Below are 25,513 nucleotides of genomic sequence, written 5' to 3' on the forward strand. Positions count from 1 at the left end.
TCAGAGAAAACATCATTTATCTGTATTAAACTGTACACCAAAGAATTTTGTTTGCCAAATATTGTACAGCAAAAACGTGTCAGTAAGGGCACATATTATATTCCAGATGAAAAGCCAACTGTGCATGTGTTGATTAAAGAAGGCGGCTCCAAATGTAGGATGCGGAGATCTCATGTACTACCATCAGCTGCTCCAGAATGAAAGCCTAAAATCTTTCACTCTACGCTGAGCCAAAAGTCTGTCTCGTTAACATTTAATGCTCATTGACAATCTAACACATCACAGAGTTAGAATGTACGAAGAGTATTATACAGTGGGAACAGTTTCTAACACGCGGTTATCTTCAGTTCTTCTCCCGAGACTAACGGACACTGAGACAGACAGAAGAAATGGGTGGGAGGGGAAAAGTCACAGTTTGGCATCCGACGTGAATAACGTATTATACTTGTGTACGACATTCAGTGATTCTACACAACAGGCTTTCGAAAACAGATCTCAGGACTTCATGGGAGGGTGAACTTTGGCAAGGAGAGTTAAACTTCCTATGAGTTTGGCTTCCTAGGGGAGAAGTCAAGCAGCAGCAAGGGGTTACAGAGATGAATAGTGGATTCTTCGTGACATGACTTGAATACTAACAGGGAGGCATTTGGATCCCAACTTTGCCAGTCTTCAGGGATGCTTGACCCAGAGAATGAGGACCAACCCATTCTGGACATAGGGCCTGGTGAGAAGTGCAGATCCAGGACTTAATTCTGGTATGGTTCTAACAATTTCCCCGACCAGTGTGGATAAAGGATCTCCAGGGTACCCTGCCCCAAACACCTGAGAACTGCCCTGCCTCTATTAAAGCGTAGTTCTTCCAGGACGCTTTTCATCTGTAGACCTCAATGCACATGACAGAGAAAAGGTCAGTTTAAATCATCCCCATTCTATAGACTGGGCAACAGACCTAGAAAAGGGAAGCCACTAATCCATGAACAGAACCCTGGTCTCCTGACTCACAGTCCAATGCCCAATCCGCTGGACCTTGCTAAAAAGCCCCACATGAAGTGCCTCTAGCTTGGTTAGACAAGATAACAGTTCCCATTCCCCCGCAGGAATTAATCTATCAAGGGAACTCAGTGTTAGAACCACAACAACATGATTTCACCTCTCTCTCCAGCTGGATATTAACACACCTTAAATGTTCTGTCACATGGGACAATCCTGAACTGTAGGACTTTCCTACGGCTACACTGTTGGAGTAATCCATAAGAAAGGACCCTCTTCCATCCACACTGAACTATTAAAGAAGCAGAACAAAGACCAGGGTTATTTCCCATTTAGGAGCAGTAATAAAATAAAGGGTCATATTTCTCTCCCCCCCCATAACATATTTTTGTCATTTTAAACGGATTTAACCAACTATTTATGGCAACTGTGCAATTGAAACCAGTTTCCTGTCTAGCATCTATTCCTTCCATTGTGTTCATGCTACCTATGCATTGTAGGGCTGCTCGTTAGAGACGGAGCTGTTGGCACCAGTTTCCCCCCCCTCCACCCCCCACTGCTCTAAAGTCAAGTAACTGAACCATTGGTTTTTTGGGGGGAAAGACATTGTGTAAATAAGAATCAGGCTCTGAAGGCTCATTTCATATTGCTCTCAGCACACAGGAGATCAAAATGCGGGTCAAGATGTCACTTACTTCCACTGTAAAGGGGTCTTTGTGTAAGTGAGTCTAAGACCCGTTGGAGCTTTACAAAGGTCCTGATCGATGGCCCACTGAAGTCAACGGAAAGACTTATGGCCGTTCAGCGGGGTCTGGATCAGATATGAGGGCCAAAAAAAAAAAGATGCGCTAAATTTGGGGGATCTGAGGTTGGAAAGAGCTTCCTTTCAAAGGCTCTCCAGTCAGCCCAATCGAATTTCCAAGCCTTAGGCTCACAAGTCTTAGGCCATGAGTTCTTCTGGAAAGACTGCAGAATGACTGATTATTAGGGAGTTAATCCTTGTAGCGTTAGCTTTTTCTTTTTTTAAGATCAAATTAATATTCCCTTTTGTCCCTCGGAATCTCAACGTCTCCCGTGACCAGAGAGAGGCCTCAGAGATCTCGTGCGCTCAGAGATTACCAACCTCACCGTCATTACTGAAAATCACGCTGTACTGTGGGAATCATTTGCTACGGGAGGAAAAGCTTCCCTAGGCCTACAAGTTAGCTCTTTTATGGTAAAGAAGTAGGTTAAGGCAATGGGCTTATCGAAGATCCATCAGCACCACATCTCCCTCAGCTATCGACACATGAGTGCAGCTCTGAAAGAAAGAGGAGAAATGGGAACGTTATTTAAATACCTTCATCCCTTACATTCTATTGGCCCTCACTGTGGCCTCTGAGCATCTCTCTATCAGTGGATTTTATTCTTACACCCCCTCCAGTGAGCCCCATTGTACAAATCGGGAATTAAGACACAGGGTACATTAAGTGACTTGTCCAAGGTCCCACAGGGAGTCTGTGGCTGAACCAGGACCTGAACCCAGGACTCTCCAGTCCAAGTCCAGCGTCCTACCCGTTAAACCATCCCTTCTGCCAGGAATAAGTTATACTTCGCACTTAAAGCATTAGTCATCAGTAGACACTGAAGTATTACAAATCTGAGGAAGCATTAGCCCCTTCATTTCCTAGCTGGAGAACTGAGATTCAGATAGGGCGAAGTGACTTGCCCAAGGTCAAACAGCAAGTCATTGGCAGAGCTGGGAGTAGAGCCCAGATGCCCCCAGTCCTATTCTCTGTCCACTGGATCATGATACCTCCATTAGAGGAGGGGCAAGACAATTTTTAGAAACAGGAACAAGCCCTATGGATAAATTTGCTCCATGAATGAACGTGGCCACCTCACCCTGTTAGCAAGACATTCAAAGTCCCCTCTCACAATGTTCTCAGTAGGAATTTAGCCCCATTCTGCAGGTGGGGATACTGAGGCACAGAGTAGAGAAGCTACTTGACAGAGGTCACAGCAACAATCAGTGTGTGACAAACAGAACCCAGGCGTCCGGCCCCCCAGCCCTGCATTGATTACCCCAGACAAAGTTCCATGGGGGTGGTCGCACATCCCCTTCCTTCCCTGGATTACAGGCCAGCCTTGCAGTATAGCTACGACTTCGGTGATTGATTGAACAAGCTGAATGAGCTGCAGTTCTCACTGTCCCTTCTTTTCAGGTACTTACGGTGAAGAGAGGTGGATCTTTGCTGTGTGGATGAAAGCCCTTCTGCCGACAGGAAGAGATCTCCTCCAGGCCATGGTCTGTCAGCTTGAAGAATCCCGTCCTACAGAGATAAGATGCTTTGAACAACTCGGGCCTTTAAAAAGATCAGCAGAGCAAATCCCTTGGGTCAGACCTGTTTTAGTTTCTCATTTTCCTTCTGATGTCGTACTAACAATGAAACCCTCACAGACACCCCCTCCTCATCGCCCCCAACCTTTTAGTAGTCACCAAGGGTACGTCTGCATTGCATTGTAAATGCAGACTCAGCTCTGAACCCAACTTCTTCTCCCATCCCCACACCAACCGCCCTGTCTCTGGTCAGCAAGCACTGGGGACCCGAGTCCTAGGACCCACCCGGGAGGATGGGTTTGAGCCAGAGTGCTACTGAGATTCAAGTCCAACCCCTCATTTTGCAGTGTGGATGCAACTCAATCCGCAGACCCAAGTCGGAAGGTTGGCCCAGTGCAGTATGGACGCATTTAGCACGGCTGTAGGACACAGGTCCAGCAACTGTAAGGCCAAGTTTACAATGCAGTGTAGACGCTCCAGCGCAGACTTGGAAACACCAAGTCCACAAGCCTGGGTCCCACAGACCCAGGCTTACAATGCAGTGCACACTTACCCCTAGAGGGCCCAGCTGAAGTTAGGGCTCCATGGTGCCGGGTGCTTCCTGGAGACAGAACCATACCTGCCCCAAAGAGCTTACGGTCTACACAGACAAAGGAGAAAGTCTCCACATTTTACAGATGGGGAACAAAGGGTCAGCCAAAGAGGGGCTGGTCAGACAGGGCAGGTGTAGCAGAGCTGGGAACTGAACCTAGATCTCTGGAATCTCATAATGCGCCCTAACCCGAAGCCCCCGCCTCAATTCCACGTTATGATTCTACAATAGTTTCCAGCTAGTTCTAGTGAGAGCTTGGGATGGGATTTTCAGAAGTGTCTAAGCGACTTTAGAATCACCCTGGTTTCCAGGGAACATGTGCACGTAAGGCCTGCTGTACAAACTCCACACAGCGTTTGTAATGGTAGAACTGTCGGGTTGGGGCCCACGAGATTTGACTGATACAGTTATAGCAGTACCTAGTGTAGACGCAGTTAGACTAATATGAAGGTTCCTATAACTGCATCCACACAGAGGGTTGTGTTATTTTAACTACACCAGGATAACTAAAGCAGCACAGCTTGGGTGTATAGACAAGGCCTAAGTTGACAAGACTGTCAGCTCTGTAAGGCAGGGATCATCTTTGTACAGCACCTAGCGCAACGGGATCCTGCGCCACGCCTGCAGCTTTTAGGCGCTACCGTAATACACCTGATAAACAACATTTCTGAAAATCTCATCTGCCCAGGAATGACATGATTGGGAAGCAAACACACTCCCCTACTTACTCCTGGTATTTGGGTGCACACACAATGGCAATGGACTCAGCCAGCATCATCTGATAGGAGCAGTGCGTGTGCAGATCCACGCTGGAGAGAAAAGCTGTTTGCGTAGGGTGAGTCTAAACATGGACACGTAAAAAGGAAAGGAAAGAGTTAAGAAGCCTGGCTCAGAGATCATGGGGTTCGAAACAGCAGCAAGGACTGACAAAGCGGTCACAAAAAGTAAAGCTTTTTGATTAACAGAGCAGTAGCATGCTAAACCTTTACCGTACTTGACAGGCCAAACACCCGCCCCAAACGGCCATTTCAAACTAAGATTCCCCCCTTTGTTTGATACTAGACTGAGAAAGACGCAGAAAAGGATGTAGGTTGCCGAAGAAGCCCCGTGTAATCTTGCATCTCAAAGCACACTTAAGTACAGTTATAAGCTATATTGTATGCACTCCCACATAGGAGTCCCTTCACACTCTTACAAAATGCAGCACCTTCTGGGGTGGAACACGTTAGCTGTTTAACACAATATAGCCACACCAAACAGGGTAGGAGGTAAGAAGATTCTAGAATCCAGTCAAGACTGCAGGGGATTTTAGGGTGGCACAAAGCAATCAGTCAGTTAGAATTTGCCCAGAACCCTGGATTTAACACCCCAACTCTTATGAAAACGGTCCTGGGGTCTGTCAGGACCTTTGGTTGTGTCTCTCATCCCAGCCTCCTTAACTGTAACATCTAAAATAATGAAGATCAATTGGCATCAGATGGACTTAATGGAGTTAGATCCCTTCATATGAGAACAAATCTCCCACAACCCTTCACCCTCCCCGATGGGAAAAAGCACGGTCTCTTTCTGCAGGTCCCTCGGCTGTCTGAGAGGGGAAGCTAGTGCCTAGGGGGACAACTCGGCCAGTATCCTGCAGTTGCCAGTGTTTGCAAGACAGGTGCCACATTGGAAACAGCGTTCCTCAGCATGAAATGTTTTGCTTGGCGTTTGGCACCACTCCGAAGGCCGAGTCTGGACTGGGAACAAGGCCAGCTCTGGAGGTTGTACAGGAATCTGGAGCTGGCTCACCAGCAGATGGACGTCTGGAAGAGGAGCTGAGGAAAGCACTATCCCGGGGAACCGCCCTAGGGGTTAAGCAGAGGCACCTGGCTCAGAGCTGGAGCTTCAGAGGGGGAGTTTAGCATCTGGGACAATGGCTCCGTTGTTGAGGCAAAATACCTGAGACGTCTATGTAGCTCTCAAGTTGCGTAAGCAATACACTTCTCCTCTTGAGCACTCCCAGGGCAGGGGGCTGGAAGAATGGGGTCACAAGACAATCCCTCATCTCCCAGAGCCCCGTACCAAACAGGCCAGCTTTCCTACAGCAAATGCCAGCGCTGCTCTCTGCTCTGATGGGAAATGGCACTTAAGCCCAAACAGAAATTACAGAGCCTTCTGCTTAGGCTTGCAGGGGGAAAGCTTCCACTCAAGATCCTTACGTTCAAGGGGGAAGTATTGATGTTCCCGAGGGGCGGGGGGGAAGGGAAGGCCCAGAGAAGGGAAGGAACTTGCCCAAGATTTTGTTTCTATGCACAGCCTGTTTGGGAAGCTCTGCATACAACGATCATTGCAATATAATGACCTAACAAAGAGGGTGGGGTTGCCAAACCCATAGAGGGTTTGCCAGACTGGATCACACTACCTAGCCCAGTATCTCACCACCAACAGCAGCCATCACCAGATGCATCAGAAGAAAAAATCCCAGACAGGACACTTTAACTATCCCCTTAAACCGGCTTTCCAGCATATTTGATAGGAGTTTAAGGTCAGGCCTGTGGGCTCAGGGAAGCACTTACATGGATCCATCCCAGAGTGATGAGGCTGTCCTGATCCTGAATCAGGAAGAGTTCCTCCTCGTTCTCTGTGTTGCAATAATCGGGGCCTCCGTGTTGTTTGGGGACAATGACGTGCGTTATCGTGAACTCGTTCCTCAGCTGGAAGATAGCAGGGAGAGGGTGGTTACAAAGAGGATAGTGATCAATTGTTCTCCATGTCCACAGAAGGCAGGACAAGAAGCAATGGGCTTAATCTGCCGCAAAAGAGATTTAGGTTAGATATCAGGAAAAACTGTCTAACTCTAAGAGTAGTTAAGCTCTGGAACAGGCTTGCAAGGGAGGCTGTGGAACCCCCATCACTGGAGTTTTTGGAAAACAGGTTGGACAAATCGCTGCCAGGGATGGTCTAGGTTGACTTGGTCCTGCCTCAGTGCAAGGGGCTGGTCTAGACAGCCTCTCAAGATCCCTTCCAGCCAGACATTGTCTGATCCCGCAAGGCGGTCTACAGTGGACAGAGCAACGCATCAGAGCATTAGCCAGTTTCAGTGCAGCTTTATATCGCTGCTTTGACTACACAAGGCCCCAGTCCTGAGCCCAGAACTGAGGCCTACGTGTCCTTTTACCATAGGATGCTAGACAACCAGAAAGCTTTGGGATGTACGTTATTTAAAAAAGCTTAGTGTTGTACACCAACAGAACATTTTTACATTAAGCTGGACAAAGTCATGAACTGGATGATGAGATGGGGTTGGCAAGGGGCTGGATCTGATGACCCAAGAGGTCCCTGCCACTCCTAGGACCCCAGGAAATCTTGTAATTATGAGGTTAGCAATAGACTAACCCACGAGTCACGACTGAAGGTTACTACCCTCTGACGGCAGCCCAGTGACTTATTGGGTGGGTTTGAGTTCCCAGTGGAAAACTGCCCATTTCACTACTTCCATTGTAAGCCCCTTGGGAAGGGAGCATCGTTTTGGTCGGTGTTCGTACAGCACCTAGCACAATGGGGTCATGTGTGGGGCTCCAGGGTGCTATCATAATATAAATAATTTAAAAAGCCACCCCCAGCTGCCAAATTATTAACAATGATAAAATACTTCACTCTTACACAGCACTTTGAGAGGAAGAATTTAACACAAGAAGGGGGGTGGGAAAGGCTGCAAGCACTGGAGAGAAGCTGCTATAATTAGGGCGCCTTTTGGGGGAAAGAAGCCTGTAGATGTTTAGCTGTGGTGAAGGAGGGCTATCAAGGTGGACAGAGTTTAAACACCCTACAGGACTTCAAAGAAGAGACCCGATCGCCAGCCAAACAAGGTGCCCAATCCCATAATCAGATTCAAGCAGACAGACCTCTGTGGAGCCCCCTCGATTTCAGAGACACCTGTACGCATGCAGTCCCATTCTGCATGGATCAGAACGCAGGATCGGGGCCTACGATGCGACTGCAGAAGGTGAACATCAGAGCACAAATACCCATCAGGACAAGGCTTGTGAAGGTGGAATGAACACACAGCCATGGCCTGCACTGTCCGGGACTTTAAAGAGTCAACAGGGCCATCTTAAGGTCACATGCAATGACAATTTAAAGGCAACGTAGGATCTGACTTTAGAGTCAATGCAGGACATTGCAACAAAGGTTTTATTAGGAGATCAAGAGCCCAAAGGGGAACCTAAGGCAAAGATATTGACATGGCTTTACCCAGAATGTCACCTTACCAGTTTCCCACAGAGGATTCCACATGTCTCCACACCCCGGGCAGTGTTAGCATCAGCTACCTGGAGGAACTTATGGCAGAGCACCTTGGGGATGACGACATGGCGAAGGCCCTCCGTCATTACGTCTGTGGGGACAGGAAGGGTAGCTGTGAATACAAGGCAAGATTTGTGGCAACGTGCAAAATTTACTGCAATGTGCCTCAGGAAAGGTCAATACCTAAAGAGGCAGGGGAAATCATTTCAGCCAAACAACTCAGGGCTGAGGTTTGAAAATAAACAAACTAGGTACACAAATAGCTGCTCTTCGTATTCCTAATGAGTACTTGAAATCACTCTTATGTAGCACTTCACATTCATAGATCTCAAAGGGCTTTACAAAGATGGAGCTGGGGAAACAGAGGCACAGAGAAGGGAAGGGGCCTTCCTAAAGACACACAGTTTAGCGATGGAACCAGGAATAGAATCCGCAGGAGTTTGGACTCCCAGTCCAGTGCTCTACCCGTTGGACCATGCTTCCCAAATTATGTGCGTTAATCAAGTAATTGTGCAAGTGGTGTGGCTAACTGCCATATCTCCAGAATCAAGTAGGCTGTCCAACTAAGTCTCGAATTTCTTTAAAATGGGAAAATCACAAAAAAAAAGGTCCTGGTTACCCTGCTGTTCTGGTAATATGACCAAAAAGCCAGGATGCAAAACTGACCCGAATCAGAAAGTGAAATGGACCAGCCTGTTTCCCCTCTCTCTAGCCTGGCAAAATACCAAGAGCATTCAGTGGAGAAAGGAAGTTTGATTTAAAAGAAACCATGCTCCATTGCTGTGACCAAAAGGCTGAGTAACACAGAAGAGAACCGCATACTGGGCCCAGCTGTGATCTCACACTAGTGGGACCCCATCGACTTCAGTGAAGTTCCTCCCAGTTTGCACCCATGTGAGTGGTCAAAATCAGGCTCGTTTATGTTCCCCCACCCCATCTTGACAGCATCCCTTTAGAGACCAGAAATGCTTTCAGATGGGTATTGATATTTTTAGGGCACATGTGGAGGGAAAGGACAGAGGGAGACTATTAAAACGGCAAATCAGCACGGACTTAGCTCCAAATTTTGATCTCTGATTAGTCACTCCAGTGTGTAAGAAAGAGGAGAATCTAGCCTTTGATCTGAATCTGACTAGGGACTGAATCCTGCAAGGAGCTGAAAATGGGTGGCAAGGCACGTGAGTACGTGCTTAGCGTTAAGCAGAACAGTCCTACTGAAGAGGGCCAGAGCGCTCAGCAACTTGCAGGTTCAAGGGGAAGGAGCTATTTAAGGATTCTCCAGAGACACTCTCTCAGTCAGCGCAAGCACTCACTGCCCATACAGTTAGGGTGGGAGCCATTCTCCCTGCAGGGACGAGGAGGGATAGAGATAAAGATGAAAAGTTTCTAATACGTTATGTGTGTGCGTTTTCGCATAGGACACTTGAGACTGACACCGTTTGTGGCATCTCTATTAGCTTCCAGCCTAGGTTCAGGCACCAGTGTCATTAACAGGAGTTAATTCCAAAAGGTACTAACTGTTTTCCGGGCTCCCCAAAGCTCCAGGCTTCAGAGATCTGTCCACAACAGGCAGTTTTGGCAGCACTGTTCCTACAACAGGAGAAGCAGGAAGCTTTGGGGTTAAGTCAGTCGGGGGCTTTTCCACTCCTGGTATCAGGGGTCCTCCCAGAGACTCAGGACCTAGCTCTGGCTTCCCAAATTCCTGCAGGATTCTCAGACGCTCTTTCTCCAGCTCCTTGCGCCGGATCAGCTCCTCAAAGGCATTAAATTGCTCCTGCTCTGCCTGCTGCTGCTTCATCTGGGCTACCCTTTGCCTCTCCTCCTCCAGCTGCTGCTGCAGAGCCAGGTTACGCGCAAACTCCTCCTCCTCCTTCTTCTGGCAATGGGAACATGTAGGGACAACAGACAGGATGTCACTGGGTCTTGTGGTACAAACGGGTTAACTGAGCAGGGAAGAAGCCTAGGCATCGTCAATCCCTTCGACTATCCCTTCCCCAGCCGGAATCCTTTGGGGAATAGCTTCCCTTCTACATGACCAGCCAAAACACATCCACACACAGGAAGGAGCTGCAAACCAGGCAACCAACCAGATCACATGTTAAACAAGTGGAACACCACTGCAGCTTTGGCCCATGGACCCCAACAGGCTCCCACATACTGCTCCAAGCTTGTTCGGACCCCCATTGTCTGGAGCGCGTCTGAACTGAGTGGTTTAGGTCTGAGCATGCGGATCAGACAGACAAGGAGGCCGGGGTGGAGCAGACGGGGTAACAAAAATAGGATGTGTGCAATTCTTAATAGCAGTTGTATCTTGCCACCTGCCCTCAGCTTGCAGTTTTCGGTCTCCATTGCAGCAGAGGGTAAGTTTGAGGAACGACCTGCAGGAGGAGAAGGTGACTGGCCTTATGGACTCAGACTGGGAGTTTTCCCTCCCTGCGTAAGGGCCAGGCAGGGAGATAGCACCAAGGGGATTTTGGAAGAAGCAGGCAACCCCTCTATGACAAGGCAGCAGCGACACGCTTAGGAAGTTAGCTCCCAACACTGTGAAATCTGAGGCTGCAATGCTCCATTGCAGAATCCAGCTACCCAGTTTGCCGGTTCGAAGACCCTGGATATCAGTTTCCTTTGCAGCTGCAGGTTTTATTTGTGGTGCTGACGTTCCACCTCGCACCATTACTCACCTTTCGCTCACTGTATTCCACATACTCTTTGGTGTATCGCTTTAGCAGCTCCTTCTTCAGCTCCTCGGCTCTGGGGAACGCGACTTCTTTGAGTTTCTGGAGGGAGAGAGGAGAAGTGCGATGTCAGGACAGCAAGACCAGATGGGAATCTAGGGTCAGCAAGCCCACAGCACCGAGACAAAGTAAACTCAGCTCCCATACTTACTGCAGTGACAGGTATTAGGAGAGGTTAAGCCACAAACCGGCAGGGGGCTGGGATACTGACGACTACAGCAGAGAAGCAGGAGTCAGAGAAAGGAGCACTCAACGCAGAGAGAAAACAAACAAATGGTGCTGGTGCATCCTCACAGGGCACCAATGGGACACATTGATCACATACAGACGTATCAAGGGTGGAAGGTCCTCATTTCCCACCCCCGCCCCAGCTGCTGGGGGGGAGATGGCGTTCCAGGCTGCTTGGCACCAATGGGCGCTGTGAGAGCCAGCTATGCACTCACGCATTTATCCAGACGTGCACATCTGCGTCCCTGAAGAGCGGCATGAGGTTTGGGGAAAAACAGGACCACACTTAGAGGGTCTCAGAAAGTCCCGGTGTCCTACTCCTGGGCCATCACGGAGACTTGTCATTTGGGGCCCTATTTTGAGAGGTGCTAAGTGCTCTGAATTCAACAGGGGTTGCAGGCAATGAGCACCTTGGGATAACGGACTCAGCCGCCCCTTCCCCTCCACCCCAGAGACAAACCTTTGGTGCACCAGTGCTCCAGCTTGGCTGTTCTGAAGCCTGTGTCCCCAACACCCCCAATGCTCACGTGCAGGTTAGGGAGGTGAACATGCAAGCTGGCCTGACATGCCTGTGTGAACGGTGCATTTCACATACTGACGTAAGGGTAGGGACTAATGAATATCGAGGAGATGATGGCAATCCAAGGACCAAAATGCTGGAAGACCTAGGCTGAATTCTAGGGAAAGACACTTTCTAACAAGACCTGCCCAACTGTGAATGACGTCCCACGGGAAGGGGTGGAAGCCCCATTACTTCAGAGAGCGAGTAGCAAATAGGACAATACCACAGACAGTGTAGCAATAGGGAACAGGGCTGGAAGCCTGGCCAACAGAGGAGAACGGGAGGAAGAGGTAACTGAACTACCAGGAGGCACCACGGCAGCATTTCCAAACCAGAATTCCAGTTTTGGGCTTTCCTGTATTTAAGTTTTTGACCCAAAAAAAGGACAATTTTTTCCACAGGAACCCTATCCCCATTTTCCTGACCAGCTCCAATAGAGAACAACCCAGCAATGGCAGGATGACAGACCACCCAACACACCAGGCCCTTCTCTCTATTACCTCAATGTTTTCTAACAGAAATTATTGAGAGAGAAAGAGACTCTTGGTAAGACCACTGCAAACTGTGACAACTTACCTTCACTGTGTCTTTCTTCTCAGGGAGGACGGCGGTTTTGTAATCGCGATGCTTCGGCAGCTTCTCTATAAACAGCCTGCAAACGCAGAGCAGAAAGATTGCGTTTCCAAACGGCGCCTGCAAGACGCAGGAAGAGATAGAAGACAACAGTTGCTCTGAGCTGGGTTTCTTGCACCGCAGCACAGATGTGCTCTGTGTTCCCACTTGCGGTGCCCAACGCTTACGTCCACTATTATGCTGTACTTGGGCGTTCCTCATCAATAGCAACTTCCAAAGATTAACCTCCTCCCAGGCTCTTTGGGATAGAGACGGTCTTTGCTCGTGTTTGTACAGCACCTGGAACACTTAATTATTTGTAATATCGAAGTACCCAGGAGTTGCAGTCATGGACCAGGACCCCGCTATTCCCGGTGATGTACAAACACTACTAGTCACTCCACCATAACAATTTCCATTAAATGATGATAATGGATAACAACAACTTCCATTAAAACAAATTCAAACTGGAGTAAAATTAAACAGATCCAGAATACGGCAGACTATTCATGATGGCCCCAAATCAGGGCGATACTTAAGCACAAGAGTTGAAGCATGACAGTTGTGCCCCTGAAGTCAGTGAGGTTACTCACGTACTTCCGAATCTCACTAATTCAGGGCCTGCAAGAGGGAAATGAAACCATTTGCACAGTAACTGGGGAATCAGCTAATTTCCCCCATTCATATGACTTAAATAAAAGTGAGCATCTGAGTTGAGAACCAGGAAGAGACAGAGGGAATGAACAGAACAGGGACAATTATTGACTGATCCATCCCGTCGTCCAGTCCAAAGGTCTAGCAGTCAGAGGCTTAGGGACACCCATAGCATGGGATTGCATCCCTATCTTGGCTAATAGGCATGGATGGACCTATCCTCCATGAACTTATCTAATTCTTTTTTGAACCCAGTTATACTTTTGGCCTTCACGACATCCACAAGCAAGGAGTTCCACAGGTTGACTGTGTGTTGTGTAAAGTACTAGTTTTAAACCTGCTGCCTATTGATTTCATTCAGTGACCCCTGGTTCTTGTGTTATGTGAAGGAGTAAATAAAACCTCCTTATTTACTTTCTCCACACCACTCATGATTTTATAGACCTCAATCATATCCCCCCCCGCAGTCATCTCTTTGCCAAAATGAACAATCCCAGTTATTTTAATTTCTCCTCATGTGGAAGCCTTTCCATCCCCCTAATCATTTCTGTTGCTCTTTTCTGTACCTTTTCCATTTTTTCTGCTTTTTGAGATGCGGCAACGAGAATTGGATGGAGAATTCCAGGGGCGGGCGCACCATGGATTTATATAGTAGCATTCAATATTTTCTGTCTTATCTTCTCTCCTTTTCCTAACGGTTCCTAACACTGTTTGCATTTTTGACTGCCACTGCACACAGGGCAGAGGTTTTCAGAGAACTATCCATGACGACGCCAAGAGCTCGCTCTTGAGTCGTAATGGCCAATCATTGCGTATGTGTAGTTGGGATTATATTTTCCAGTGTGCATGACTTTGCATTTATCAATATTGAATTTAATCTGCCATTTTGTTACCCAGTCACCCAGGTTTGTGCGATCCCTTTGTAACTCCTCGCAGTCAGCTTTGGCCTGAAACTATGTTGAGTAATTTTGCGTCATTTGCAAACTTTGCCACCTCACCCGCTTTCCCGGGTCATTTATGAATACGTTGAACAGCACAGGTCCCAGTCCCCTACGGCCTTGGGGGACCCTGCTATTTACCTCTCTTCATTGTGGAACCTGATCATTTATTCCTACTCTTTGTTTCCTATCTTTTAACTAGTTACTGGCCCATGAGAGGTCTGTCTCGCTTATCCCAGTGGGATAAGAACACCTACTCATGGGGCATATTAATGCTTACACGGCCCATAGAGAAGCGCTACATAGGAGTTAAAACTGGAGCCAAAAATAGTCAAAGGATCCAGAAAACTACTCATGACAGTCCTGCTCCAGCAAGGTACTTACTCACATGCCTAAACTTCAGGCTAAGCAGCTATAAATGCCAACTCTTATGTACCTGCTACATGGCACTTTCCGCTGTGTAACAATCTCACCATGTGGCATCCGCTCGAGTGTCTGAACTGGACTTTCAGCCACACTCCCAGCTTAACCCACTAGGAGCAACAATAATGACTGGCAGATACCCCGTGGAGGGAAGAGGGACAGAAAGGACTACTAAGCAGAAGCCCAAGGAAGAGTGGTACAAGGAAACAATCAGACCATACCTGACCCAGTTAGAATTAGAGCTGGCACAGTGATCACAAAGATGAGCAAAGGGATGGAGTGCAAGCAATGGCTGAGGGAACTATGTTTAGGTTGGAAAAGAGGAGATTAAGGGGGAGATATGAGAGCAGTCTTCAGACACTTGAAAGGTTACCATAGAAAAGATGGAGAAAGGTTGTTCTCTTGCCACACCAGGCAGGACAAGAGGCAATTGTCTAAACTACAATTGTCTAAAAAACTACAGCAGAGCAGATTTAGATTAAAACTCAGGGAAAACTCCCTAACTGTAAAAATAGTAGGATGATGGAACAGATGCCTAGGGGGGTTGTGGTAACTTCTTCACTGAAGGTTTTCCAAAGGAGGCTAGATAGCCATCTGTCTTGGATGGTTCAGCCGCAACAAAGCCGGCATCTTTGCAGGGGGTTAGACTACCTGACCGTTATGGTCCCTTCTAACCCTATGAGTCTATGATCAAGGAGTTTATACTGGAGAGAGCACGTGTGTGCTAAACCTAAGCTGAAAACTGAATTAAAGCTACAGTCCCTTGAGAACGGGCCCAGCTTTCTGGAGCCTAGAATGCTCCTCACCTCTGTGGTGAGTGCATACACCATTCTCCAAAGACCAGAGCGGAGAATGACCCAATCGGCCAGCATCCTATTAAATAGCATGAAAAACATTCCTCATGCCGATTGGTGTTCCCTGCTGGCCTCCTGCTTCCTGCACACAGCTGTAAAGCAGGAGACATGAACCTTTGATCATTGCAAACCACTTTCTAAGCTGGAGAGGAAGAAGAGTCATTCGGATGGGGCAGGGACAGGAGCTGCACATCTGGGGTGTGTGGAGAAGGCTGGGTTTCAGCAAATGCTCCAAAGGGGGATTCCCTGAATGAGGAAAAGCCACGTGGCCAAACCCACATGATTAAGGAAGGACAGAAAACGCAGGTACCATGAAATCCATCAGGTCGGAGAACAGAGACATGAAATAAACCCACCCGTGTGTTATAAAAATCTCTGTTTATGCATCCCTTACTCACAGGAGTAACTCCCTACTTATGGGCATAGTTAAAGGGCACATCTACCCCACAGAAATACCTGTGGCCAGCGAGTCTCACAGCCTGGTTCTACAGACTGAGGCTTGTGCTTCGGTGCTAAAACTAGCTATGTAGATGTTCTGGCGTGGGCTCTGAAACCCAGCCCCCAAGTTCCAGCCACGCAGGAACATCTACACGGCTACTTTCAGTGCCACAGCGTGAGCCTGGGTTGCCGAGAGTCGCTGCTGCAGGGGGGTTGGCTTTTTGCTGCGTATGCGTACCTGATGGAGCTCCGGGTGTGGGTAGGCAAGTGCTGCGGGATCAGCTTTCAACAACGGCCTTGGCCCAAAGGCGGTTAAGCCACCACTTTGCTCCCAGGCGACCTTTCCAGATGCACAAATCGGGAGCAATAGTTCCAGAAGCAGGGCAATGTGACACAGAGGGTTCCCCTCCCTCTCACTCCCCAGCGAGAATCCAAGTCAGGCCAACTGGGACTCAAAATCCTTGATCATCTCATGGCTTTTCACTGGCTTGTGTGGAGCTGGTGAGCTCAGTCCATCAGCCAGCCGGCAGGTACCGCTAGAACATAAGGACGGAAGAATCCCATGCACCGCTACCGACTAGCGACCGAATGGCTCGGCAGCAGTTCTGCAGAAAAGGACCTAGGGGTTACAGTGGATGAGTACCTGGATATGAGCCAGCAGTGTGCCTTTGTTGCCAAGAAGGCCAATGGCATTTTGGGCTGTATAAGTAGGGGCACTGCCAGCAGATCGAGGGACGTGATCGTTCCCCTCTATTCAACATTGGTGAGGCCTCATCTGGAGTACTGTGTCCAGTTTTGGGCCCCACACTACAAGAAGGATGTGGAAAAACTGGAAAGCGTCCAGCGGAGGGCAACAAAAATTATTAGGGGGCTGGAGCACATGAGTTATGAGGAGAGGCTGAGGGAACTGAGATTGTTTAGTCTGCGGAAGAGAAGAGTGAGGGGGGATTTGATAGCTGCTTTCAACTACCTGAAAGGGGGTCCCAAAGAGGATGGATCTAGACTGTTCTCAGTGGTAGCAGATGACAGAACAAAGAGTAATGGTCTCAAGTTGCAGTGGTGGAGGTTTAGGTTGGATATTAGGAAACCTTTTTCACTAGGAGGGTGGTGAAACACTGGAATGTGTTACCCAGGGAGGTGGTGGAATCTCCTTCCTTAGAAGTTTTTAAGGTCAGGCTTGACAAAGCCCTGGCTGGGATGATTTAGTTGGGGAATGGTCCTGCTTTGAGCAGGGGGTTGGACTAGATGACCTCCTGAAATCCCTTCCAAGCCTGATATTCTATGATAAGCCACCCCCCAATTGGCTTCTTGTATTGGCAAGCTCAGCAGAGAGGCCAAGAACTGAATGGACCAAGGAAGAGAGAACTCTGCTTGAGATCAGGGGGCCCAATCAGCCCCATGCCCCAACAGCCAGCTGGGCTGGGAGCACCAGATGCAGCAACAAGGTGGGAGTATGCCCTTATCTGAATCCAACTGAGCAGATCTATGTCCAGGCAAAGCTCCAATGAAGCTAATGCATGGATCCCATTGTAGGATCAGGGTCTTAATGTTCCACGTAACTTGTGGATTCTAACTGCAAGACTCTGTATCAGACACGGACACACAGGGCTGCACTTGTTAGCATTGATTGTCTCCCTCTAGGGGCTGGAGCACATATAAAAGGTTACGAATCAGCCACGGCCTCCAAGCTAACAGATACATCCGGGGGCCCTCAGCATTTCAAATCCCCAGACAGGTCACCCCAAGTTGAGGCTTCTGTGGGGATTGAACCGATGAGCTCTGGAAGTAAAAGCATGAGCCACCACTGCTTAAGCTACAGAACCAGCCTATTAGCATACAGTCAGCAGCAGCCTGTCATCCAGCCACCGGGGGCGGACAAATAAGCCCCACTGCGTTAGGATGAGTTACACACGGTTAAAAATCGAAGTTAGGACAGTCAAGAGTTAAGGCTCCTACAGCTGAAGCCCACCTCTGTGCAGAGCCAATCACAAGCCCCCCTTCCCCCACTTCAATTCTATTTAAGCTCAGTGTGAGGAGGGACTCCCCCGCACCACGCAAAACCACACCAGGGAGGCAGCTGAATGCTGCAGATCGGTTGAAGGATGTCACAGATCCAGTGCTGCAGGAGATCTCTTTACAGCCCAATGCCTTGGGGAAAGCATGCAAGACAGCAAGTTTACGCACCCCACCCCCATGGCAGTGTGACATGCCCACTAAAGGAAAAAAGTAGCCCTGAAAATATTGGATATTTCATGGTCAGGCTGCTTACAGCCCTGATCCCTGGCTATAGCCACAGACAGCGCAAGACAGGAGTGGAGAGGGGAAGTGGCTTTATGTGCCTGATCCTGAGACTACTCTGTGCTGGGGCAGTCCCCTAACAAGGTAGAAAAATTCCGCTCTAGCTTGTGCCAGTTGCCAAAGGCAGCCAGCGACTTACTGGGACCCAGGAGGTCAGTCCCCACTACTTTCCCACAAACATGCCCCCAGCTGCAGGAAGAGTCACGAGGGAGGCTGAGGGCAGTTTGGGGCCAGAGATGTACTTGTGTAATTAGAGATATCAAATCCAGCCGATGCATAACACACTGCTGTGCAGCACCTGGCTACAGCACATAGTCACACCACACCCACCCTCCGTTTGTTACGGGACAAACTCTGCTCTCCTAACCAAGCAAATTCAGGGTAAAGCCAGTGACGTGACTTTGGAGTTACACTGATGGAACAGGGAAGTCTGGCCCTATAGCTGAAGGGGGGGGGGGGCAGGGAAGATTCATAGGGTACAAGGCCAGAAGGACGATTATAATCCTTTACTCTGTGCGTTACACCTCATGATTGTTGCATCAAGCCCACAATGCCTGCTTGGGCTAGAACAGATCTTTTCACAATCTTGCTCTAAACCTTTGAGTGATGGCGAATCCACCAAAACTCGGTACATTGTTCCAATGGTTAATTACTCTCACTGTTCCAAACACGCACCTTATTGCTAGTCTGAATGCAACTAGTTTCAGCCTCCAACCCGGATGTCGTTCTGCCTTTGTCTGCTGGATTAGAGGACAGAGAAGCAAACGCAGAGGGCTAGATTCGGGCCTCCTTTACAGCGACACAAGTCCAGAGTAACTCCACTGAAGTCAATGGAGCCATTTCAGATTAGTGCTGAAGTAGGGGACAGCAATTCTGGCCCAGACAGACCAGAGGAACTAAATAAAATATCCTGCCCAGTAAATCAGATCTAGGTAGAATGAAAGGCTAATTTCAATTCACCAGCATTAGGGACAGCACAGTGCAGGACCCAGGTCTCCCTGCCCAGACCACATAGCTTTCAGGGAAAGGTACATGCCACGTGTATGTCAAGGCTCCTGGAGAGGGAGCTCACCACCATCTGTTACCATTATCATTTGTTTAGCTAAAGGAGGTTTAAGCAGCAGCGTGCGAGGAACGGAGCTGGAAAGATTCCACTTGGTTTTACACTTACCAGCCTCCCACAGAGCCCAGAGCAATGTCCATAAAAGCCCAGGAAGTGGCAGGGGGGAAGAGAGGCTGGAGTCCAAGCTAATCAGAGAAAAATGTATTGAATTTAACAAGGTCAGGTGAGGAAAACTGTACAGATGCCACGGAAAAGCAAGTGCCAGACGGACACTGAATGGCATTGTGGGTAACCATCATACTTTGGGAAGGGGCCCCTCTCTTTTTTTAAGTTCCTGATTAGATTCAGGGAAACTTTCCTCCCCTAAACTCTAAGCACTTTAAGGGGAAAAAAAATAAAATAAATTGAAGCTGGGGTTTGCAAATGAGCCTAAGGGAGTGTGATGTTCATTGGGATTCGGGCACCTAACTCCCTTAGGCACCTGTGACAATCCTAACGTTAACGCAGCCTACACAGTTCAACCTTTTACAACTTGAGATCCCAGCCTGACAGAATGCAAAAGCCCAGCTGGGCCTGGCTGGGTTAGCAATTAGATGGGAGATCTCTAAGAAAAAGCCACAGCTCTGCAGGAGTAGGTGAGGGCAATTCACAGCTAGGTCCCAGACGGTGCTGAGCACCCACGAAGATGGGTGGGAGTTGCTACCGGCCTCTCAGGATCAAGCACTTAACACACGTCCATACTGAACCAGAGTCCTCTGTGCAGCACTAGTGAGGGCACAGCCTTTCAAATAAGCCTCTGACCCGTGGTAAAAATCCCAGGCACTCCAAGAAGGTATTATTCACAGCTTGGTGCTAAGCAGCTGTCAGGTTTCACCCCAGGGGTGGGTGCATTTCAGTGCTGGGTCACCCAACATAGTTACATTTGGAAACCGCCATGGCATGACGCTCTATAGAGCTATGACCCTTGCCCCTATGTACAGCATGGCCACAAGAGAGGAGCTGGTGACATCTGAACGTGGGGACAAGGAAGAGTCTCTCCCTGATAATCCAGAGCAGAGGAGGAGGATCACAATGCACCAGATTCAAAACCAGGGTTGCAAAGACCACGCTGAGGAGACACTGTTGTACTTCACGCCATATGGCTGCAGTGCAGAGATAAGTCTTTATAGGTCAGAGGCATAATCAAGTCTAACCTGTGACTTTAAAGGGAGCATTTTACATTTTAACCCCGTAACAGGCTGACATTTGTCAGCACGTGCTGAAAGGGAGAAATGGGCTCACTGAGGCAGAGGACTCACGATCCCCACCTCAATGTAGGGGAGTTGGGATTTTGCATGCGGGCTGAGCAGTCCTGATGGAGAAACTGGAGCAGCAGGCAAGCCAGGGAGGTTGGCTTGAGCCAAACTTTCTGATTGTTAATTTATTTGCCAACAAAAGCAAACCCCAGGAAGAGGTAAACCGACCGTATGCCATGTGTGGACTGTTTCAGAACTGACTGGGAAAGGCCCCTACTCCCAGACTCTTAGAAAATGCTGCAGTCACCTGGCAGGAGGAGGAGCAAAGGCTGACAGTACCAGCTGACCAGGGGCCTCAGCAGCAGAACATTTAGTGATTGAGTGATGAGGAGAGGGCATTTCCCAGTTTGCCTGGGACAGCAATAAACCCTGGCCCCCACCACAGCTAAGATTGTGCTGGTGCACCAGGGAGAGCTATGCCAGCAGTCATAGAGAAGAGGTAAGTTAAGATCTTGAGTGCTATTCACCTGCAGTCCAACAAAGGAAGCCCCAACATCCAACCCTGTCCCAAAGCCCAGACCACAAAATCTGTTGCTGGTTTCTACTCATTGGCCAGTAAATGCCAGGTCAGATGAGAATGCACACCCAAGGAGGATGAGAATGAGAAGAGCATTAAGCTGGACAGGGCAACAGGAGAGAACTGCTCTAGGGTAAGGGGGTTCTGTCAGAGATAGGAGCCTGGCATTGAGTGAGGAGGAAGAAGCAGCTGGGAGTGGCAAAGAGGAAGAAAGATAAAGCGACCATATACTTGTTCAGTTCTTTAAGGGTTAACTCAAGCTTCCCAGTGGTAGAGAGAATGTTTCTAGCCTGGATGGTTTGGGAGATGTTGGACTTTAAAGCTGACCACTGATCCCTTGGTCTAACCATTCAATGATAGCAATCCTTGGCACCTATGTAGTGCTTTTCATTCATTGTGAAGAGGCAGGTAAGGGTCGTCATCCCCATTTTACAGATGGGGAAACTGAGGCACAGAGCAGGGACATGACTTGCCCCAGGTCACACAGGGAGCAAGCAGCAGAGTCTGGAACAGACTCCAGCTCTCCTGACTCCTAGTCTCTCCTGGATTGTAATGTATGGTGCATAACATCCAAGATAAAACAACAGCCCCAAAGAGCTTAAGATAAGTTATCCCCATGCAAGGCAAAGGAGCCCTTACGTGATATACTTGTTGTACAGTATGAAGGCGCGCTCAATGTTGCCTTCTTCAGAATAAATCGTCGCCATGCGGATGATTTCGAGCCCAGAGCGGTAATACCGCCGTGGCGGGACATCCTCATTCACCTCCACAGAGCTCCCCATCTGGATCAGCCTCCTAACTCGCTCCTCTGGAAGGAGGCTGACATCTGTGTGGTCAGGCATGAGGGCCAACAGGCTAGAGAGAGAATGAACACAATGCATGGAAATAGACATTATCCTGGTATATTCTCTATATCCAAATTTATCAGGGACATATCCCTACCGGGACACAAGGGAGGTGGGAGTGGCTTTCCTAGGAAAGGGGATATAGTGTGTGGGCTGAGCAGTCCTGAGGGAGGAACCCTAGGAACAGCCAAGCTCTCTTCAGAGCTTCACTTTTCAGATACATGCATTTTTGATTTGGGGGCAGAAATTCATTTGGGATTACCTGAGCCCCAGTTACCCAGATTCAAGTTTTTAGGAGAGATCAGACTGAGCCTGAATCCACTGTCAGGGTGTTTTGCAAGACTCCTCTTTAAACAAGCATTTCCCCTTAAACAATCATGTCTCAAGACACTTGAAGAAGAATCAGTCACCTACCCCCAGTCACTGTAAGAAACTAAGTTATGGAGTGTCTCCTACAGGTAAGTGACACATTCTCATTCAGTGTTCTGATTCCATGGCAATCGCTGCCACAGAATACATGATACCTAAATAAACGGCAAGAATCTGCAGAATCTCCCTTTATCAACCAGAAAGCACAGTACCCCATCCAACCCACCCTGCTCATGATCCCACCTGGCTCCTGCAAACACCCTCTTCACTCTAGCAATGCCAGATCCCACCCTCTTCTTCCATCCGGGCCCCTTCAAACACATTCCTGAATGACCACCTTCCTCCTTTCTGGTTCCCAATGATAATTTCAGGAGCCTGAGGCAGAACGCACTGCAAAGGGTTCAGGAAGCACTGCAGAATGGAACGCTTTCACACAAGAATCCTTACCTGTGTCACCGCCCAGTTGATGGAGACCGCCCTCTCTGCTTCCTGGGAGATACTAGCCACCTGAACTCCTAAAAACAGATAGTTTCCAAGTATCACCCACTGTGAACTAGTCAGTTTATGGGTTAAACCTTCAGTGAAATCATAGTGCTGGATCTGTAACATCCTGTAAATCCCTCAGCAACTGACTGCCACCATCACTGCATTATGATTTCTTGCATCCTCCCACTAAACAAGGGGAAAGGTCTTGATCAGAGACAACAGGGACCTGGGGATGTGAAGGGCTACAGGCAAAAGAAGTGTCATTTCCAGCTTTACTTTCATGCAAGAGCCCCTTTTGAAGGCCTCAAATCCTGCAGTTCTTCGTCCTCACTCTGCCAAAACGCCTAGTGAACTCAATGGAAATTTTTCCTAAATAAGGGCTGTAGGATTTGGCCCTTAAACATCTCATACTCTGTTCATCTTACAAACATAAGAGAGTGGAATCCCCTTTCAGGACCGAAGGCTGAAGAGAGCTGAGCTCCATCAGGCAAGAACAAGGGAAACGCCTGTTCAGGAGCAGAGTTGAACTCTGTCCAGCGCCTGCAGAACCAGGCGCAGAGTGAAATCATTTCTCCCACATACCTGCCTTGGCGGTCAAATTCCAATCTGCACCTCGCAACCCCCCCGATTATTCAGGGCTTTCATCCCACTTCGCTACAAATCACTCCCCTGTATAGACGAATACGCCTTTACCGTATGAGGGGGGGTTAGGTAGCCGGATCAGACACCACAGGCGGAAGGCACAGGGGAGGGACAGGCTTCGGGACAAGGGCCCACGCGTTGGGGGGCAGGGTCACCCCTTTTGTGAGGCCGCCGCCCTGGGAGGTGGGAACGGGTGCCCCGGACACGCGGCCAGGGCGGGGGGGGGCTCACCCAGGCTACCCCCGCTTTGTCTGTTGGGGGCCGCTCTCAAACTCGCCCCCGGCCTTGCCCCCAGGGTGGGGGGCCCCCCGGCCCCGGCGAGACAGCGGTCGGCACGCTGAGGGGGGGGCAGGGGCTCGGGGGGCTCAGCGAAGGCCCCGCCCGCCGCAAGTGGGCCGGGCCCATCCCCCGGGCAGGGGGGAACAGGCCGAGGGGGTCTCACGCCCCACAACCCCAGAGACGGGGCGGGGCCGGGCTCTGCTCAGCGCCCCTCCCCCAGGGCCGGCCCCGGCCCCACCCCCACCCCGGGGCGCCCCTAGGCCCCCCCGCCGCGGACCGGGCCTGACCGGCAGCTCGACGCTCCGCGGGGGCCGCGGCCTCAGGCGGGCGGGGGCGGCCGCGGGTCCTCTACAGCCCCACGGAGGCGGGGGCGGGCGCCCGCAGCCCAGAGCCAACTCCACTTCCGGGTGGCTGGGCTTCCCTCAGCCTCGGTCCGGGCTACGGGCCACGCCCCTTCTGAACAAGCTCTGTTCCGGCCTAGAGAGGGCGGGCCCACCTCGCTCTCAACAGCCAACCAGACGGCGTCTCCACATCCGGGTCGTCTCAGTGAACCCCCGCTATCCGGATTGGGGTCGCTACTTTTTTTTCCTCTCGGCAAACTTTATTGGCTGGTCCGGGAACAACGGGGCGGGAGCCGCAGGCGGCCATCTTGGTGGAGGCAGGGGGACAGGAAGTGAAGTCATGCCTGTTATGAGGTCTTGTGGGGGCAGGGGAGTAGCCTCTTAAAGGGGCCGCAGCCTCTAAGCGGAATAAGGTGGGGGTGTATTAAGGGCGTGGGGGGTGTATTAAGGGCTTAGCCCTGCCTCGACAGGGGCTGCCCTCCTTGTGCCCATGGCACCTGCCCACAGCTGCCCCCAGTACCTGCCACAACCTCACAGCCCTACAGCTCCCGCTATGGCTCAGGCGGGCACAGGGCCTGGTGCCAAAGACCTGGGGTTCGGTTTCTGCCCCACAGGGCCCCGTACAAGGGCAAGGCCTAAACTGGGTGCCCAAGCCAGGCTCCCCCAGCTGCATGACAAATGTTGAAAGGGGACACCTCAGCACCCTATTCAGTACAAAAAGGACTTCATCCCATAGTTCAGCAAAAGATCACCCCCAGGAGACATGTAAATACATGCCTAAGTTGTACCATAAATACCGCTGGATGAAGGGCTAAGTAAGCTGTATTCTTACCCTCTCCCTCCCCCGCATTCTTTCCTTGAAAAGGTGGGCACTTTATGTCACAATGGCTTAAAGCTCATGAGCCAAGTGTTTTCCTTGCAAAAAAAATTTTTAATGTACCACACTCTCATAACAGTCCCATTTCTCCTGCACAGTAAACTCCAAATGCCAACATCCTGCACAAAAATCATGAGGCCTGAGCTAGCCTTTTAACTCCTTCTATCCAATGATCTTAAAATAATTTTACAAAGATGGGTGTGGGGAAATAACCCAATTTTACAGATGAGGAAAATGAAGTACAGGCAAGTTAAGTACAAAGTCAAACAGCACATCAGAAAGAGCCAGGAATAGAAACCACAGCAGCTAGGAAAGGTACTGGCCTGCTAAACCCAACCACCTCAAAGAAAACACAAGTGCCTTGTCTCCACTTAGGATGTTACATTAAGAACAGCCCTGCATTTATCTTGGTGCAAAGAAATTCCCTTTTTAAGCAGTGAAGACAAAGCTTAAGTGACACTATCTTTCCCATGTTCTCACAGAACTAGGACCATTATGTTAGCCTCCCTTAAAGGGCATGAGCAACTTGCTTTGAACATCCTTGAATGTAGTGCTGGTAAAAAGAGGTGCCAGGCTGAAAGCCCTGGAGATCAGGCTCCTCTGTTTCTCCACAGAGCAGGAATGCAAGTCTCATGGACATAAATGACCATGTGTCTCCACACTGATCAGCTCTGCAGTAAGGAGGGAGTCTCTACTTCCATCCTTGGCCTCTGCGAGACTGCCACAGAGTGATATCCATGGTGGTCTGCAGCAGAAACCTGTTTCATGGGTAGTATAAGGAGCAATGACCTTGCTGACATTCAATTTCAATCTGGACTGGATCTGAACAACCAACCTTCAGGCTTCCTAGAGCCACCCAGTCCCTCCCCTG

The 25,513-nt window shown here is 49.5% G+C and overlaps 1 protein-coding gene across 5 annotated transcripts; it reads right to left on the bottom strand.

The window, feature by feature from the left end:
* STAMBP (STAM binding protein) lies at positions 1-24,082 on the bottom strand. Of its 5 annotated transcripts, none has more exons than XM_073324737.2 (11): positions 23,921-24,082; positions 22,465-22,532; positions 21,443-21,658; positions 12,288-12,363; positions 10,868-10,963; positions 9,705-10,062; positions 8,153-8,298; positions 6,458-6,595; positions 4,631-4,743; positions 3,203-3,302; positions 1-2,290 (listed from the first exon to the last, which is right to left on the bottom strand). In XM_073324737.2, the coding sequence occupies exons 3-11, from the start codon at positions 21,643-21,645 to the stop codon at positions 2,234-2,236; spliced, it is 1,287 nt and encodes a 428-aa protein (XP_073180838.2). In that variant the 5' UTR covers positions 21,646-21,658; positions 22,465-22,532; positions 23,921-24,082; the 3' UTR covers positions 1-2,233. The 5 variants fall into 5 exon arrangements, with proteins under 5 accessions (XP_073180838.2, XP_073180837.2, XP_073180841.2 ...); XM_073324736.2 differs by lacking the exon at positions 23,921-24,082 and adding an exon at positions 23,712-23,876; XM_073324740.2 differs by lacking the exon at positions 23,921-24,082 and adding an exon at positions 23,712-23,875 and having other exon boundaries at positions 8,153-8,277.
* Between the last annotated feature and the right edge of the window lie 1,431 nt (positions 24,083-25,513).

This window comes from Lepidochelys kempii, chromosome 26 (assembly GCF_965140285.1).
Source record: "Lepidochelys kempii isolate rLepKem1 chromosome 26, rLepKem1.hap1, whole genome shotgun sequence".
NCBI classification, from domain to species: domain Eukaryota; kingdom Metazoa; phylum Chordata; order Testudines; family Cheloniidae; genus Lepidochelys; species Lepidochelys kempii.

Excerpts from the sequence above, each read along its gene's own strand:
- STAMBP (XM_073324737.2), bottom strand. The coding sequence starts at position 21,645 with ATGCCTGACCACACAGATGTCAGCCTCCTTCCAGAGGAGCGAGTTAGG. Across the intron at positions 10,063-10,867 it reads TGGAATACAGTGAGCGAAAG|AAGAAGGAGGAGGAGGAGTT; the intron begins GTGAGTAATGGT and ends TCCCATTGCCAG. Across the intron at positions 3,303-4,630 it reads TGTGCACCCAAATACCAGGA|GACGGGATTCTTCAAGCTGA; the intron begins GTAAGTAGGGGA and ends TTATCTCTGTAG.